A 20,398-nucleotide genomic window follows, 5' to 3' on the forward strand; every position below is an offset into this window, starting at 1 on the left:
CTTGAGATGGAGAGTCATTGCAAGGACTACTTATAGTGTGTAGTAGTTTCCTGTATAGTCAACTTGACAAGTTTTGCTAAATGTGGGCTTTTGGGGGCAGATCACTGGCAATTAGTGCCTTTTCTAGGCTAATACGAATTTAGGGCCTTTATAGGGTAAAATGTGAAGCCCATGGGAATCCTGCACACTGATTGTAACTCCAGTATCTTAACACAGACTTACAACAGTCAGAGACTTAAGATGATCGTAACTCCAGTATCTTAACACAGACATAGTATTACAACAGTCAGAGACTTAAGATGATCGTAACTCCAATAATAACAGACTTACAACAGTCAGAGACTTAAGATGATCGTAACTCCAGTATCTTAACACAGACATAGTATTACAACAGTCAGAGACTTAAGATGATCGTAACTCCAATATTTTAACACAGACTTACAACAGTCAGAGACTTAAGATGATCGTAACTCCAGTATCTTAACACATACTTACAACAGTCAGAGACTTAAGATGATCGTAACTCCAGTATCTTAACACAGACATAGTATTACAATAGTCTGAGCCTTAAGATGGTTGTATCTCCAATACTTTAACACAGACTTACGACAGTCAGAGCCTTAACTCTTGGATAACTGTAACTCTAATACTTTCACATAGACATTTCAGACCTAGCACATATATGATCGTAACTCCCAAAGTAACATGGACTTACAATGGTCATACCATACCTATCTTCTTTTACAAACAACTTTGAACAGAAATGAAGTAATAAAACGTGTTAATTGTTTAATAAGATGTCAAGATGGCTCATAGTTAACAAATAACTGAGCAATATCAGACATAGTCTGTCTCATAGTCTGTCTCATAGTCCCTGAACCATTTCCCCTACTGCCTAGCCCTTCCTGCAATGCTAAATCCCTAAATGAAGCAAGTCTAGATTTCCTTGAATCTACCAACTCACTGGGGCTCCTTTTTAACTTAAATGGGTTTATTTGTTACTATCAAAATTATATATGTTCAGGGACTAAGCATAAGTCTATATCAGACAGGGACTACAAGTATTGAATGCTGTGAAACAGATGGCAGCATGGGGACACACTCTCAACATATCTCCAGCACAGTGAAATATAATCCACTGTGTCAATACTGTAAGTAAACAGTGGATAGGGTACGATCCATGTCAGGATAGACCACTCAGTGAGGCCGTATACACCGGCTTCATCACACCTGTCACTCTGACTGGTCAATAACAGGAACATCTCATGTAATATAGGTAATATAGGTTTGTCCTTCTCGTGAGAGAGAAGAGACGTGAGGTTCTTTTGCAATAAGATATTCCTGTTGTATTTTGCAACTACATATTTTATTTGTGTTGTTTGTTTGTTGTTTAACACTGCACCCAGCTATATGTCTGCGTTCTGTACATCTGGAATCTGGACCAGACAATCCAGTGATCAACAGCAAGAGCATCGATCTACACAGTTGGTATACGATGTCAACCAGGTCAGCGATCCTGCCTACCCGATTAGTCGCCCTGGGTTACTGAAAAACAATTCTAACCTGGATCTTCACGGGTGGCAACTGCATGCAATAGTCAATGGAAGCACTGGTTATATCACCATTTGTTCAAATTATGGGTGAACAGTAATCTTCCTGATCATCATTTATTAGGATCATATTCAAAGTGAGTGAGTGCATTTGGTTTACGTCGCTTTTAGCAACATTCCAGCAATATCACGGCAGGGAACACCAGAAATTGGCTTCCCACATTATACCCATGTGGGGAATTGAACCTGGGTCGCTGGCGTGATGAGAGAACACATTAACCACAAGGCTCTGCATGAGGTTAAGTGAGTGAGTCTGGTTTTACGTTGCCTGGGTCTAAGCTACCTCACCGCCCCTCATCAGGGTGAGCATACCCATGTGAGTGAACATCGCAGAAAGGAGACATCATATCAGATAACACGTTACTGTATACATCGTCAGATCCCAACATAGCACACGGGAAAACCTAATCAGTTTCACAACATATTGTAAGTACTGGATGATGTAGCAGCTATTATTAGTCCTTAGACTATGGAATTAGTTCGATGAGTAACAATTTAATTAATTGCGTAGATCGATGCTCATCATAATCAGCAGCACTATACTAAAATTTGTATAGCGCCAATATCCAGCTCTGTTGCTTAAAGACTCATGCTGTTGTTCACTGGATTGTCTGGTCCAGATTTGATTATTTACAGACCACCACCATATAGCTGGAATATTGTTGAGTGTGCATTAAACTAAATTCTGCTCAAAGGCTCATGCTGTTGATCACTGAATTGTCTGGTCCAGATTTAATTATTTACAGACCACCGCCATATAGCTGGAATATTACTGAGTGTGCATTAAACAAAACTCACTGTCTCACTCACTTCAATTAAGTGCTTTTCTCAAAGTTCTGCACAAAGTGTGGTCAGCCAGTGTATTTTACATCAGTTTATCAAGTAGGTGGGAGTCACGAACACTGTGTCACTGCGTCTTTGTTTTTGGTAACCTGGTCCAATAATCTTATAACAACATGATAAACAATGTTCACTCACATAGTCAAATCGTCCAGTACTATAACGACAGCCATGAATACATACCACTGCTCATACAGTCTGAAAGGATTACACTCATGAAACTACACCTGGGGGTATCATGTGTGAACTGACCTACCTCATGTCAATACTCATTATTGATTACCTGCATTTGAATCTATTGATTTTAGATCAGGCAGGAGATATGAAGTTAGTGAACAATGAAAGTATTAATCATTCGACCTTGTCACCCATGAAAGATTGTTGCTCATGGTATCAGTCACTGGATTGGTTGGTTCATCGATTCATCACAGACCTCAATCACAAAGAGGTGCATTGGGGTAGCCCAGTGGTTTAGGTGTTTGCTCATCAGGCAGATTTCCCGGGTTCAATTCTGCACATGGGTACAATGTTTGAAGCCCATTTCTGGTGTCCCCCTGCTGTGATATTGCTAGAATATTGCTAAAAGCGGCATAAACCCCAGCTCACTCACTCCATCATTAGACTGAAATACAGCTGAGTGCATCATTCAACAAGAATTCATGATCTCTAAGGAAGAACTACAATCCTTGGAGAAACTGCTAAGTCATACACTTATGTTCTTGATAGAATGCTGCAAGTGTATACTGCTACCTTGGCTGGAAGTAAAAATCTTTGTAATCACAAACTTGTATTACCTACACAATAATACATGGTCACTTTATTTTGCAAATGTTTCTCTCAGCTTAGTGTTAAAGTTTGGTTATCACACCACACAACCATGTTCTGTTTCCCACAAGACACCCATTTCATGCATGCTGTATCACTATAGGGTAATCTTTTCACAGATTATTACCAAAAAAAGTAACTACTGTATAGGTATTAATTATGAACATCATATTTGCTACGATCTAATAAACCCTTCTCATAATTCAAGTTTCAAGCTTAGGCGGACACGTCTGTTCAATCCACCTTATCAGCCCTGATAACAGGTGATTTGAAAACAAACATGACCTGAATCACAACCAAGAATAGCGCTGGAACACGAAGCTGGTATAGTATTATATAAGCATGCTCGGATGACGGGAGTATTTCCAACGCTTACAGCAGCTTGTCCGACAACGTGTAAATCTCGCATTGTTTACTTTTCTGCGAGTGACCCAAACAAAAACACTCACAACGTGTCTCAAACCAACAACTTGTCCAGAGCTCTGAAGGAAAGGAGAGTTTATTTGAGCTTGTTATGTCACTGTTGTGATTGGAGTCATTCCGCGGTCAGTTGAGCCGTGTACAATCTACCAACGGTAAGTGTCAATTGTTTAGTTTCATAAAAATGCTTGTGTGCAGTAACGTCTTGAACTCACCAACCCTAACACTCCAGTAGCAATAAAACAACTCTGATGGTCCTACGGCACTTTCACTGAAGTTAACTATTGCTTCAACAGCATCGTAAAGTCATGATTTTATAGGCTAGTTCAAGAGACTCACAAACTCAGTGTTGTAACCACATTGTATGTGGTACTTTTTTCACCCATAATTAGGGTGACTCAGGGGTTAAAAAATCCCATCGCCCGACGCCCGGGACAAGTCAGTTTTCATTTCGGGCAATCAAATAATGGTATCTTACTTGTCCGTGGACTACTAGATAATTTCCACTTATGGTTTCAAACTGCAAATAAACTTGGATTTAATTTCATATCTGCTCAAAATGTAGCTATTAAATTTCGCAATGATAATAAAGTAGAGTTATCTTTCTTTGCTATTTATCACTTTTCAATAAATAGTCCAGTAAACATTAACATCAAATACCATGTTGATTTCTTCTTTCATAATTACATCATAAAATCAGGGCTAGTGGAAAATTAGTCAGGACAAGTTACTTTCTTAAAGTCACTTGCCCTGTGGCAAGTGGCTTTTAAAAAAAAGTTGAACCCCTGTGACTATTGAGGAGGAAACAACTATTGCAAAAGTGATAGTCTATTGAAACATGCTATTGCAACAAACTATTGCAATAGTTTTTCTCTCCTTGAATTGTCTCATTTGTAGTCGTTTCCCAAATGAATATACAGTTTATATGAAATAAATACAAGCTGAAGTAGATTCAGTCTCTTTTAACAACTGACAAGAAACCCAGATCAAGTAAACAGTTAAAACATAAACTCAATGAAGCTGCAAGTCTGCACCGAAACAATGTGGTTCTTCCTGTAATTTGCACTGTGTATTTATCAATACGTCAATTACCAAACTATCGATAGTCATACATACTATCGATGCATCAAGAGTTTTTTGTTTCTACCATAGATTAATTGCTATCGGAGACTCAACAATTGCAAGCCATTGATAGAATGGTGCATCCTTACAGCCCTACCCATAATGGTTGGACGATGAAATCTTAACACGTCCTTGACAGTCAGTGTGGTTATTTGCTGTCTTCAGCAATATTCCAGCAACATTCCTGCAATGTAACAGCAGGGGAATCCAGAAATGCTTGTCACACATTATACCCAAGTTGGGAATCAAACCCAAGGCTTTTGCATCACGAGGAACGCTTTAACCACAGGGCTACCCCATCGTCCCACATCCTCAATTCGCATGGGTAAAATGTGTGAAGCCCATTTCTGGTGTCCTCCGCCATGATATCGCTGGAATATTGCTAAAAGCGGCGTAAAACACATTGTTCCCATGTGGGGAATCGAACCCGGGTCTTTAGCATGATGAGTGAACGATTTAACCACTAGGCTACCCTACCACCTCACCAAATTATAAACACAATCTAACAATTGCAACATCAGTGCTTTTATCATGTCGACAATTCGAATAATGATATCATTAATAACCTGGTTCCAAAACCAGAAAAAAAGGCAATCCTGTGTTTGTTTTAAGTTTTATACTGTGATATGGTAATCTTATGACTGACTGACTGAGTTTGGTTTTACGCCGCTTTTAGCAGTATTTCAGCAACATCACGGCAGGGGAACACCAGAAAAGGGCTTCACACATTGTACCCATGTGGGGATTCAAACCCGGGTCTTCGGCATGACGAGCCAACGCTTTAAAGGTCACATAAACCCTAGGGGGTACAAATACATAAATCACTAACTGGCATCGTTATAAATGAAACCCCGTCATTAAAACTACTCATTTCGACCTTTAATTGACTTAAATCGACCTTTTTGACAACAGTGCACAATTCTCACCCGCGAACGAAATTTCAACCAATCAGAGCGGCGCGCCTCTGTGACGTCATATGAGGAATAGCTTTGAGAGCCGATGCAGAATTCATCTACATTTTAGGGGGTAAATTATCGTGTTTACAGGCTTGTATAAACCTGAAATCGTGACAATTGTTGTGGAAAATGAAAGCTATATGTTCTCACAATCTACTTTCATTTAATTTTGTCTCCTGCTTTGCCTAGTTTCGAAGTTACAACTTGTTTTCATAGACGATTCTGTCAAAATCGATTGGTGTCGTTAGGCCCTATTTGTATAATGACTGATCCAAATTGATCCCATTTCTGTGTTGTTTTACCTCGATATTTAATCATGTCATGTAAAAATCTGTTTGTATTCTCAAAACAGTGTCGGCCCATAAGTTTTCACATGCAATACAGCAATTAATACTCCCTCGTTGTAACCCGTGTTAGGTGGTATAAACCTACACATGTTATTTGTCATCATTCACTTGATGGTCAGTTAATGAATTTATAACAGGTATAATTAGTGGTAACACACTTAGATTACCCGACAAAGGTTCCCATTTGGCATTTCTTGTGTCTGGAGTAAATATTCAACATTATAAACATCGATCAAAGGATTAACCGATAACACGCTGATTGATTAATTACTTTTATCTTACACAGCGGAATTGTCAAAAGGTAGTGTTTATGTATGTAGATTTACTAATCTATACTGAATACACTCTGCCGTGTCGGTGTCTGCGTAAAAACAACGTCCTTCTTTCAAAGGATTAACCGGCAATACATTGATTGATTGCCCATTATTGGCTAACTAAATTACTGTTTTTAAAGAAAGGCGGACATTATGCAATTAGTTGCCAGGTGTGCTATCTTGGGTGACCAATGAGACTATACACCAATACCTGAAAAGATTTATCACTTTTTCGTATATTAAACTGTTAAAAGACACATCATTTGGAACAGTTTTGTGGATATTGATGGATACATTCCTCGAACAAGGTAATGGCCTGATATTGTTCCTATAACTTTAATCTGTTTTAATTTTAATATTTGCATTTTGTTTTTATTCATTTGTCGTAGCATTCAACAGAATCATTGTTTTCGCCGTGAAGTGTAATGAGACAGACAGCATGCACTAGGGTGTGTGTGCAAATTATGATTCACATTGGCAAACTATAAAATGTCTAGATATTACAGTTCTGTTATAAATTCACTATAAGTATCAGCAGATCGTCTGCTTTTTATTTAGTTTCAAAATGCATACAAGTGTGATAATAAACTAATTAGGATTATAAGACCAAATATAAAGACGCATTACATTGACTAGTATCTACATACTGGTGAGTGGACATTAACCATGGGAATGTAGCAAGAAATTTATCGCTAGTATTGTGACTTTGACCCCCACCTCGCTTCCGTGGAAGAAATCGTTATGTTATAAGTTGTGTCATGCAAAATCCGTTTGGTTATGATTCCAATACATATTTAACAACGAAGTAGAAAGTAGTCTTGATTTTCTAACTTGATGAAAACAAACTATAATCTCATTAATTCTAACAGATTTTTTTATTTTTAAAATGGCGGCCTCTATCGGGAACATCCGCCAGTCTGAGGATAAATGGTATTTAGGTTTGTTTTCACCGAAGTCTAAAATCAAAACTACTTTCTACTGGTAGTAAAATATGTATTTTATTGATGACCAATAGGATTTTGCATGACATAGCGTATATCATAACAATTTCTCGTGGCAGCGCAGGTGGGTGTCAATATAATACTACTTACAATATTATTGTTACTTGACCACAACCTCACTTCCGAGGAAGAAATCGTTATGTTACAAGTTGTGTCATAGAAAATCTTTATGGTCATCAATCATATGCATATTTTACTACAACTAGTAAGTAGTTTTGATTCTTTAACTTCCGTGAAGCGATCTGAACACAAGTAAGATATCGCTTCAGGCTTCCACAACGCCGCTCAGACTCACAAACATAACCCATTTTACGAACTGCGCGGGTCCTGTGGAAATCTGTGCATGGGGACACCATCGCCCGACCCTAGGAGCAATTGGCGACAAAGCAACGATTCGGCATGTCGCCGTTGATGTCGAGAAATCATCAAAATGATGAGCGTGCTACACATTTTCTATACAACTAACTGAAAATCGTTCCTCATATGACGTCACTGCAGTGCTCTGGCGACAGAGTTACGTAACCTGTCTGTGGTTTCGTTGGCGGGCGAGAGGGAAGCAGGCGACTTTTTGGCCACTTTTAATCGCTCGGTATTAATTAACCACAAGTTTTTAAAGAATAAATTTGGTGTTCCGCATAAGACTAACCACAAATCTTTCATATGTAATGGTTAAAAGAGTAACAAAAAACAAAGTTTAGTGGTTCTTTAACCACTTGGCTACCCCACCGCCCCCCGATAATCTTATGATAACCAAAGTGGTTAATATCAAGGAAAGTAACTGTTTGACCATATTATCAACCAGTTCAAAGCAAGTAACTAGCCAACATTAGACGATACTATCAACATATATCAAAGGAAGTAACTAGCCAACATTAGACCATACCATCATCCAGCTCAAGCCAAGTATCTTGTCTATGTTAGACCTTACTATAGGCCAGATTTCTGTTCCATCCATAGAGTTGTCTAACTACTGCAATATTTCCTTAGAGGAAAGTACTATTTCCAGATTCCACCAGTACAAATAATGGATTATTGACACAGTGTGTATATAAATTATACCGTGTCATGAGAGGTTTGCTTGTCACCACACCTGGCAACGCCTAGCAGCAGTCTTATTAGACTCTCTAACACAATGCCAAGTGATAAAGTAGGCACGACTCCCTGAATAATTTCTCTTATATATATCAGTGAAAGGAGTTAGGAATGACACATGGCAGTTTGAAACCTCCTCATTAATATTTAGATGTTAAATTACGCTGAAACAAGAAATCCAGTTATCAGTCTACTAGCACCACAAGTCACAGAGAAAAACAGCACTGTGATTAATTGAAAGAGTTCACGTTAAGATTTGGAATAACATAATTCCAAATGGAAGAATTTAGAAAGTGAGTGAGTGAGTTAAGTTTTACGCCGCTTTTAGCAATATTCCATCAATATCACAGCGAGGAACACCAGAAATGGGCTTCACACATTGTACCCATGGGGGAATCGAACACGGGTCTTCGGCGTGACGAGCGAACACTTAAGCACTAGGCTACCCACCGCCCGACTTAAGAAAGTACAATTCAAGCATTTGATTATATTTGAACATAGGTCTAAAAGTAGTTTGAAAATTTCTTATATTGAGCTGTGGACATCTTAGTATAAAACCGGCATGTTTTCCCAAAAGGAATTAAATGTCGCTAGTCATTTACAGTGTTCGTGGTAGGATAAAAAGCTTCGCATTCCTGAAACGTATAGTCCTTAGAATCTTGCATGCGCATGAGGGGGGGACTAGGGCATAGCCCCCCATAAAATTTTGAAACTTCCCTGCATTTCAGAGCATTTTATCATCATTTGCAAGTCAAATTAGCTGAGAGAAACTTATTCTGCTTTGTTGTTTCCTTGGGAAAATAGTTTTGTTTGGTTACCTGTTGTGTTGGGGAGGTGTGGCACACAACACATGACTTGAAAATCTCTGAACTGCGAATAACTATATAAGGTATGAATTTGTGATATATATGGTCATACACGAGTTTTGCACACCATCGGGCGAAGTCTTTATTTATAAACCTCTCGAATTTCAAGTTTTGGTAACATCACAAAAAGGACTATGTTACTTTTCAGTATCATGAGAATTAAGGAAGTGTTTTTTTAAATGTAACTACCCAGAACACAGAATGTTTTGCATGCAGATCACGCAGATAGAAAATATTGTGCGTGAAATGTAGAACACTGCATTTAATTAATTATCATCAAAGTACTTTTCTTTGCTGGAATATAGCTTTAAGCAGTGTGCTGTTCTACATACAGACAATAAAAAAGTATTCTGTCTCTACACACCTGATAAGGTGACCTAAGATAAACTATACCATAATGTAACAATATACTTGATCACAGTGTAACGCCCACGGGCAAGATAAATTAGTAATCCTCTTACAGCAAAGCCATGTTATTGTACAGCTTGACCTGAAACTGAGGTCAACCATATCTATATTTTACACAGCAGTCAAGGAACAAGTATGTACCTACAAGTGTAAATATTGTCAGCACTAACAACCTGTATCTTTGTGTGAATATAACATAATTTACCATTATCCAATAAAAACTGTTTCTAGCTCAATAAGGGGAATAGTATAACTGGTTCTCCCACAATAAGGAGTACAGTGTTTCTCCCACATTAAGGCAGGGTATGAAACTCCCAAACATTTCAACCAGATCACAGGGCTGGTTAGATGTAAAACCTGGCAGTCCTGACCAAAACTTTCCTGCCTACAAAATTTCTTCATATACATGTCTAAATTTTAGCCTGACCATCGGGCAGGTGAATTTGAGAATCTGGCAGTTCGTGTTGAAAATAACCTCACCCGGTAAGTCGGTATAACTGTTTCTCCCACAATAAGGAGTATAGTATAACTATTTCTCACACAATAAGGGGTATAGAATAACTGTTTCTCCCACAATAAGGGGTATAGTATAACTGTTTCTCTCACAATAAGGGGTATAGTATAACTGTTTCTCCCATGAGGAGTATAATATAACTATTTCTCCCACAATAAGGATTATATAGCATAACTGTTTCTCCCACAACAAGGGGTATAGTATAACTGTTTCTCCCACAATAAGGAGTATAGTATAACTGTTTCTCCAACAATATGGAGTAAAGTATAACTGTTTCTTCCACAATAAGGGATATAGTATAACTGTTTCTCTCACAATAAGGGATATAGTATTACTGGTTCTCTCACAATAAGGGATATAGTATAACTGTTTCTCCCACAATGGGGAGTATAGCATAACTGTTTTCTCCCACAATAAGGGTTATAGTATAACTGTTTTCTCCAACAATAAGGAGTATAGTATAACTGTTTTCTCCCACAATAAGGGATATAGTATAACTGATTCTCTCACAATAAGGGATATACTATTACTGGTTCTCTCACAATAAGGGATATAGTATAACTGTTTCTCCCACAATAAGGAGTATAGTATAACTGTTTTCTCCCACAATAAGGGGTATAGTATAACTGTTTCTCCCACAATAACGGGTATAGTATAACTGTTTCTCTCACAATAAGGGGTATAGTATTACTGGTTCTCCCACAATAAGGGGTATAGTATAACTGGTTCTCCCACAATAAGGAGTATAGTATAACTGGTTCTCCAACAATAAGGAGTATAGTATAACTGGTTCTCCCACAATAAGGAGTATAGTATAACTGTTTTCTCCCACAATAAGGAGTATAGTATAACTGTTTTCTCCCACAATAAGGAGTATAGTATAACTGGTTCTCCCACAATAAGGGATATAGTATAACTGTTTTCTCCCACAATAAGGGATATAGTATAACTGGTTCTCCCACAATAAGGGTTATAGTATAACTGGTTCTCCCACAATAAGGGATATAGTATAACTGGTTCTCCCACAATAAGGGGTATAGTATAACTGGTTCTCTCACAATAAGGGGTATAGTATAACTGTTTCTCCCACAATAAGGGGTATAGTATAACTGTTTCTCCCACAATAAGGGGTATAGTATAACTGGTTCTCTCACAATAAGGGGTATAGTATAACTGTTTCTCCCACAATAAGGGGTATAGTATAACTGTTTCTCCCACAATAAGGGGTATAGTATAACTGTTTCTCCCACAATAAGGGGTATAGTATAACTGGTTCTCTCACAATAAGGGATATAGTATAACTGTTTCTCCAACAATAAGGGATATAGTATAACTGTTTCTCCCACAATAAGGGGTATAGTATAACTGTTTCTCCCACAATAAGGGATATGGTGTAACTGGTTTCTCCCACAATAAGGGGTATAGTATAACTGGTTCTCCCACAATAAGGGGTATAGTATAACTGTTTTCTCCCACAATAAGGGGTATAGTATAACTGTTTCTCCCACAATAAGGGATATGGTATAACTGTTTCTCCCACAATAAGGGATATGGTATAACTGTTTTCTCCTACAGTAATGGATTATAGTATCAGTAATTCATATTTGCTGACTGCATTAAATCTAAATACTACTGAGTCTGTCCATGGTGATGTTACTTGTTACTTGTTTAGAAGAATTGATTATGCTGTGTAAAATTTATGTTTTAATACTTAAGTCGAGCTAAATAACACTGATTAATAATTGTTTTACACAATCGTTCACAGAGTACTTGAGATCTTCAAATAGATCTTTCAACTTCACAAAGGTAAAACATGATTTGTTTTTTCATTACCTGAACTTGCTGAATTTCATATTTTTACCGTAAATGATTTTCATAACTTTCCAAAAATAACATATGACAACACCTGAGTCATGTCAGATTGGTGATGGTAATCAACAGATAAAACTGATATCAACATCACAGGTACATTTACAGGTGATGCTTCCACTTTAAACAGATGACATGACCAGCAGTCGAAATTAACGACTGAAATCCACTCGGACCCACAGCTTTTGTTTTTGGCAGGTCCATATGGCTGACAGCTTTTTCATTCCAAATAAGTAAGCAAATTATATCATTCAGTAAGTTCTGGTTTAAATTTCTAAATTAAACTCTTTAACTCAGTTTGTTAGATGTCACATTTTTTGTTTGCTGGGAATTACTTACAATGTAGGTAAAATATAGCGCCTACACATTCTGATCAGGACCCACAACTTTTTATGCTTCTGGGTCCTTAGGGCCTGCAGCTTTTCAGGGTTAAGGTCAAACACTGAACATGATACAGGGCACAGCGACCAAAACAATACTTGTAAGTCACAGTGGTTGTTGATCGTGATTGTGTTTTTTGCCATGTGCCTACAAAAAGAAACATTTAAAAATCAATTATACAGGGTTTACCTCGACTCACTAACAAGGGGGTCCTAGGGATCCCCAATTATTAGTTTTATGGGTCATAAGGACAATATGAGGGTCCTATGAAGTAAAGGTGTAGAGAACTGTATGTTTTGATACCGGTAATTTCTGTAGAGCCAGGAATGAATCATTGATCATATGGACTGATGGATGAAATGATGTACATAACTGCTCTGAAAGAAACAATCAAACACTTAGCAAAGTCATAGATGTGCTGTGGGTACAATGAATAATATTTCGCATCCCACTGGACGCAGTGAATTCTTTTTCTGCGTCCATTCTCTACATTTGTGAGTACTGGACGGATATTTAGGTGTCGCGTAAAACCCATTCAATATCAATGAATCATTATAACCAAAGTTAAAACCAGCAAATGTTATTGTACTCCATACCTTACAAAACATTCAGATATTTAAATAAAAATCAACTTCAGATATATATCTTATATATAATTATATAATGCATTTTCTTTTCAATATATTCTTTCATCTTGTTAATTTATTGATGTCCAATGCAGCAAAAACTCTATAATGGCAGCCTGTAATTATTTAATTCTGGACCAAGTATTCCGGTAATTGTTATCTTGTTACAGTATTGTCAGGTTAGGATGACATGCATCACACCAACTTACGGAGCCTGACCATCCAATTCACTCAGTTGCCTCTTGCAGACAGCACAAGTTACTAAGGACCAAACCCGTGAAGATCCAGGTTAGAATTGGCCTTCAGTAACCCATGCTGAACATGAGGAAACAAACGAGATCGGGTCGTCAGACTCACTGACTTGGTTGACACATGTCATTCTATCTCAGTTGTGTAGATCCATGCTCATGTCTACTCCAGACTCCATTATTTACAGACCGCTGCCATATAGCTGGAATGTTGCTGAATGGAGGGTTAAACATCCAAACAACTAATTAGGGACCAACCAACCCCAAAACCTCATTTGGAAGTCCCATATAAAGCCATGTCAGTATATTGATGTAATTGACCAATGTTTTTGCAGGTAACTCGAGAGTATAGACGATATCAGAAAGATGCCAGACAAACCCAAACAGACCTTAGCTGTGAAAGAGAAAGGCGGAAAAGTCCATCCTGACCAACTTGACGCTGACGACATTGATGGGTTGAAACAAAAAACTGGAAGAGAAGATACGTCGCCACCGATACCTTCAAGTTATTGTGTTCTTGGTAATCCTTGGCCTTGACATTTCTGACCTGCTCAGTGATTGGCTATTTTACGCTGATGTCAGCATCGCAGAACAAGGACTTGTGTACGGACTGCCCGACCAAGGAGCTGTCGTCGCCTTATTGTTTTTTTCAATAATAGGCACCATCACCTTCATATTTGAAGTGTGCAATCTTGGCAAGGAAATCTTTACCGGTAAGCCATGGTTCAACGTTGACCTTGTGACTGTGATTATTATTTGGATCGAGGACATTCCGCAGATATCCATAAACGTTTTCATTGCACTATGTCGGGAAGATCCAATCAGTGTATTTCAGCTGACAAAAAGCCAGTGTCATCATCCTGGGAATCATCCTCCGAATCATCATCTCCCTCGCCAGATACTGCAGCAAAGAAAGTATCGCGGAGTTGAAAAAGAAGACAAAAGTATCCCGACTGCATGTGACCTACCACGCGTTTATCATGCTGGGCCTCATCTTCAACTTCGCCGGCGCCTGTGCGATTTTCTTCTTCACCCAGACTCAGCGGGATCTTAATGGGAAGATCGTGTTTGAGATCCCGGACACAATATTTGAGGACAAGTACCAGGATGAGCGATACTTCAAGAATGTCAGCATCTACTTCCATCACCCAACTTTTGACATCGTGGAGACAAACAACGCCTCTGACGCTAACTGGATGAGACTGATCAACATCAACAGTGTACGGGATCTGCCAGATAAGGTGGTTATGTTCAACTATGAATACAGAGACACTGCTTCTCAACTCCAGATTGTCCTTTGGGAAAACAACAACAACTCCCTATGGGAAGCCATTGAGTGTTATTCAATCGATAAAACAACAGCCGTTATTACCAAACAATCAAACTGTGGAAGCTTTCTAAGCGGTGATCGGATATCAATCTTCTTCAAATTTGCCTTTATTCCACCTGACAGAGTGTTCCGGAAGTTAGTTTTCGGGGACATCCGATTCAATGCTAAATATAGTAACAACAAGGGTGTCTGTGAGTCCATATCGTCTGACAATATTACCGACAGCATTGAAGATGGTCTGAAAGAAGGAGTCGACATCACGGTTCACTACTACCGGACAACTGTCAGTGAAGACAGTCACATCATCCTAAAGAACGGAACCAGGTTTTACAGGCAGGAGGATCTGGTCGACATCACTAAAGTGTGGCAGACGGGTTGGCTGAACTGTGAGACCAAGGGCAGTCTGGCTCCCCATGTCGATCCAAACATTGACCCACCCTGTACTACCATATGAGGGACATGTGAAGGTGGGGATGGGATGGGAGGGGGTGTCAGCCTGGCTCCCCATATCAACCTAAACATTGACCCACCCTGTACTACAATCTGAGGGACATGTGACAGAATGACAGAAGTTGAAGTAACAATATTTCAAACAGTATCTTTATGCCTGATACATATCTCTATGTGGAGATCCTTCTGGTCAGTGTCAACCCGTGAAGATCTTGGATAGAATTGATCTTCAGTAACCCATGCTTGTCGTAAGTGGCGACTAACGGGATCGGGTGGTCAGGTTTGCTGACTCGGTTGACGCGTCATTGGTTCACAATTGCGTAGATCGATGCTGATTATTTACAGACATGCCGCCATATAGCTGGAATATTGCTGAGGGCGTACAACTAAACTCACTCACACTGGTCAGTGTCAAACACTGTTGATCAGGGGTGGAAATAACCCATTGCCAGTGTTTTTTTCTGTTGGGCAAGCAAATTTGTATATCACACTGTACCGGTGTCCAGTTGACTTTCAAATATTAATTATGTTGTTTGTTTAAAAAATCAACAAGTAAACGTACGGTATAGTGGAAAAATATAGGGCAAGTGATTTTACATGTGCCACTGTACCGGAGTACACTAGCAATTTTAAAGTTATTTCCCCCCGCTGTTGATAAGAAAGATATCACAGAGGATGTTTTCTCTCAGGGACCTGCTGAACATTCAGCTAAATGGTTCACAGATGTGTGAAAGCGTTCACTCAAACATCATAACCAGAGCCAGGATTCCAACGAGTCAAAGGGACACAGCTCTGAACTGTGAATAACACTAATAAGAATAAGAATAATGATCGACTTGTTAAGATGTGTTTAGAAAAATTCAAACATCATGGCAGGGAACAACAGAAATGGGCTTGACACATTTTACCCATGCGGGGAATTGAACTCGGGCCTTCAGTGAGTGAGTGAGTGAGTGAGTTATTATTTAACTTCACACCTGCAATATTTCAGCCATATCGTGACGACCTTCGTTGAGACAAATGGATGCTTTAATCATGAGGGTACACACCACCCTTTCAAGAACTAGAGAACAGGGCAGTTAAATTATTAGTAAATATACAACATATCAAAGTATTAACAATTTGGTATCACTATACATGGTGTGAACATATCTGTCAGCGGTTTGGCATTTTGCATATTATTCACATAATGTAACTTCACCATCACGTACATATATGCTCATTACAATTATTGTCTGTGTTGGCCTGTGGCATTAATGACAGTCATTTGTATCACAACATCAATACAATCAGTATAAACATATTGTATCATTATTTCATTTGATGTTTCAAGAGCCTACTCCAATATATACAGACAGACTTCATGCCCAATCTATAAGTAAGGCCAGACCAATTTTATTTCTTCATTTACGGATCCACCGGTTGTATTATTTCAAGAATAATAAAAAAATATAAAAATAATTTTCAGCGCTTCAAAAAATAAAATCCTAATGTTAATGTGATATAAGCGAAATACTCTTGAAATCAGTGTGAAACCTAAACTCACTCAACTTCCTTTTAGTTGGGATAAACAAACCAAAAAAGTTAACATGGAAATTCAGGTGAGTTTTCGCAATGACTGGTGATTTTTTTTTCCCCTCCTGCCTTTAGGTTTTCTGAAAACAAATATCCATAAAACAAGAAATAATGGTGTAACTATAGACTACACCACCAGTCTGCCCAAAAGGACCAACACCAAGACAAGGCATTAGAGCACATGGTGATTTTGACAGTAACAGTTTTAATGAATGACGAATGGCTGTAATATTCTGATATATGATTGTTAAATTTACATTTGTGTTTATTTATATATAGAGTCTATTTTGTCAACGTTTACAAACAATGATGTATAAAAAAAACCCCTACAACATGTACAGAAATATTTAATTTATTCATCTATGCTTGGAATGTGTGCATTTTCTTATTTCACATATATTCCATATCTACATATCTGGATAAAGTACATGTATCATAACACTGTGGTAACCTGCGTTGTGTTGTGTTTTCATATAATTGAAAAGTGCTTCTTTAACACTTATAAACCTCCAGTGACGTCACCTGTCTTGCAAGGTTCTACTTGTACCGAGTAAACCCTCTGCAGGCAGTTTCGTGGGCATTCTTCAAGAAATCCTGGGGATTTTCTACAGAATTGCCTGCAGCCTGGGGATTTTCTGAGGAATAGCCCTTGACTTTGAATCAGTTTACCTGTTTAGGAGATTGATATAACTTTGTCTTGCTATCACTGAATACGATTGTAAAATATCACATTATTGAAAACATTCTATATATTGTGCAGATGCCTGGTTTAGAACCTGCTTATTAGCTTGGCGGTTTTATTCACTAGGCTATGAAGGATCACTGTGAAGAATGTGAGGGTTTGTTAGTATGAACCATGTGTTCCTCAAAAGACGGGTAGTGCATGCAGGGCATTCGCAGGACATGGGTAGCGCGTGCAGAGCATGTGTATTGCGCGTGCAAGGTAAGGAATCAGCTGAACATCGCATCCCAGTTGATTTAAACAGTAAATACCAAATATTCAAAATATATCGAAAGTATATCTTCAGTCGGTTCACAAGTTGGATCAAAACCTCGGAGTCGTTTTTTAAAAAAAAGTAAGCCCTTGGCCTCAGGAAATCAGGTTGGGTCTATCGGCCCTAGCCAGTTTCCCTCTGCCATGCCTTTCAAACAAAATCAATCCTCCACATCTACAGTCAAATAAAGATATAACACCAAAACGTCAGTGAGTGAGTGAGTTTAGTTTTACGCAGCACTCAGCAATATTCCAGCTATATGGCGGCGGTCTGTAAATAATCAAGTCTGGACCAGACAATCCAGTGATCAACTGCATGAGCATCGATCTGCGCAATTGTGAACTGAAGACATGTGTAAACCAAGCCAGGGAGCCCGACCACGCGATCCCGTTAGTCGCCTCTTAAGACAAGCATGGGTTACTGAAGGCCAGTTCTAACCTGTTCCATCACAGGACATCAAAATATCAGTACTGTGTAGAAACACCATACAGCATGGAGGATCCCTCAAGATCATCATCTTGTTTGTTCGATGAGAGATGCCATTTTAGTACCCACGTGGTCAACGTATAGGTAGTTGCATACTAATCTCGTACGTCACACGAGTGTCGTATCACATTGACCTGTGTCGTAACGACTTGATCTGAGATTCTAACGATTTGATTGGATAACCGATGACCTCTCAGTTAGGTCACGTTGTGACGGAACTACTTGTTCATTCGTAACAAACATGTGAATTCATTCATTCTACAACTTAGATGCATTGTGGGAATGTAAACAGTGCGAACGTAACCGTGTCGCTGTTTAATTGTGAGTTGAACTGAGACATTATATCCGTCGAAAAACATAAACGCAATGTTTCCACCAGTGATGTTAGCCGAGTGAAGCAACTGCACACTACGAAAAGGGGTGCTAAGGAGTAGTTTACTGTAGGAGGCTGTACGAGAGGTGATGACAACTGACATGCATCGTGACGTCAGTTAACAAGGGGACAGTCGAGAATGGCGTAGTGACGTCAATACAGTGTGACGCCATGCAAACGTGTACTACAGAACATAATTCTTCCGCAACCTCTTTATGAAACCGGTTTCGGTTTGAAACCATAACAATAACAAAAATACGCTATTTTGTCAATTCAATGCATGTAAGACGTGGGTTATAAATAAAATACCACACTCGGTCTCATTACATACGAATTATACGAAACTTGTGACCTTCCTATGGTTCCGTATGTAATGAGACCGAGTGTGGTATTTTATTTATATCCCACGTCTTACATGCATTGAATTGACAAAATAGCGTATTTTTGTTATTGATAGGAAGGACACTCGTTTCGTATAATTCGTATGTAATGAGACCAAGTGTAGTATTCTCTATGTATTTTTCCAGCTATATGGAGAGTGTATGTACATGTATATAATCAAGTCTGGGCCAGACAATCCAGTGACTGACATCATAAGTGTCTACCTACGCAGTTGTGATACAGTGACATGTGTCCTATTAGTCTTTTACAACAAGCATGGGTTGCTGAAGGCCAATTCTGACCCCGATTTTCATGGGTTCAGAGCCTATATTATCTACATCTGTTGATTAATGGATTCTGCTACCTACCTGATTCTGTGACATCTCTGTGGACTACTTTAGCATCCTTTGGGTCGAAGGCTCCTGTCCGGATGACGTAGTCAGTACTCAAGGCCATGGTGTTCACCCAGTGACTGTGACCTTGTAGGGTACGACACAGGACTCCCTACAACATGGACGTGTAATACAACTCATACAACATTGTATACAACACACACACAAGGGCAATTATACAGCACTCCCTACAACATGGACGTGTAATACAACTCATACAACATTGTATACAACACACACACAAGGGCAATTATACAGCACTCCCTACAACATGGACGTGTAATACAACTCATACAACATTGTATACAACACACACACAAGGGCAATTATACAGCACTCCCTGCAACATGGACGTGTAATACAACTCATACAACATTGTATACAACACACACACAAGGGCAATTATACAGCACTCCCTACAACATGGACGTGTAATACAACTCATACAATATTGTATACAACACACACACAAGGGCAATTATACAGCACTCCCTGCAACATGGACGTGTTATACAACCCATACAACATTGTATACAACACACACACAAGGGCAATTATACAGCATATGATGAACAATCAAGATGTGACTGCAGTTTGCTTATACCGGGTGTTGAAGTCACTTCCTGACTGCCGACGATCATTAATAAAGGGGTTTTACATATCTATTACTGATTATATTATTATTTGCAACCTGGGCTTTGATTAGTTGAAATGAACAACTTCTGGGGAGTAACCAATGACATCCTGTGTATATGATTAATTATTCCCATGTCCATTTGATATATATAATACGGCATATGAGTGACGTGGTTTTGGCGGGCAAGTTAGTTGACAAGAGGATAAACACTAACCTGGGCGCGATTTTTCCTAAATATCGTCACAAGTTACGGATTTTCCGATAGTCAACTGTAAAAGATCTATGACTGCTAATGATGTTGACTGCTAAGACATAAACAACTTACATGGAGAAATATAAT

At 38.7% G+C, this 20,398-nt stretch overlaps 1 protein-coding gene across 4 annotated transcripts in view; it reads right to left on the reverse strand.

Annotated features, from left to right (window-relative positions):
* The window catches only part of LOC124282217 (notchless protein homolog 1-like), a 49,639-nt gene that overhangs the window by 14,348 nt on the left and 14,893 nt on the right, over nucleotides 1-20,398 (reverse strand). For all 4 annotated transcript variants that reach the window (XR_006900096.1, XR_006900097.1, XR_006900095.1 and 1 more), the window contains exon 9: nucleotides 19,398-19,533. Coding sequence is in view for 1 of the 4 variants with exons in the window: in XM_046718175.1 (XP_046574131.1) it covers nucleotides 19,398-19,533 (136 nt within the window). In the remaining 3 variants the exon portion in view is untranslated. The remainder of the gene's footprint in view (nucleotides 1-19,397; nucleotides 19,534-20,398) is intronic.

Source organism: Haliotis rubra, unplaced genomic scaffold (genome assembly GCF_003918875.1).
Source record: "Haliotis rubra isolate DU_JTF1 unplaced genomic scaffold, ASM391887v1 Scf296, whole genome shotgun sequence".
In the NCBI taxonomy this organism is placed as follows: domain Eukaryota; kingdom Metazoa; phylum Mollusca; class Gastropoda; order Lepetellida; family Haliotidae; genus Haliotis; species Haliotis rubra.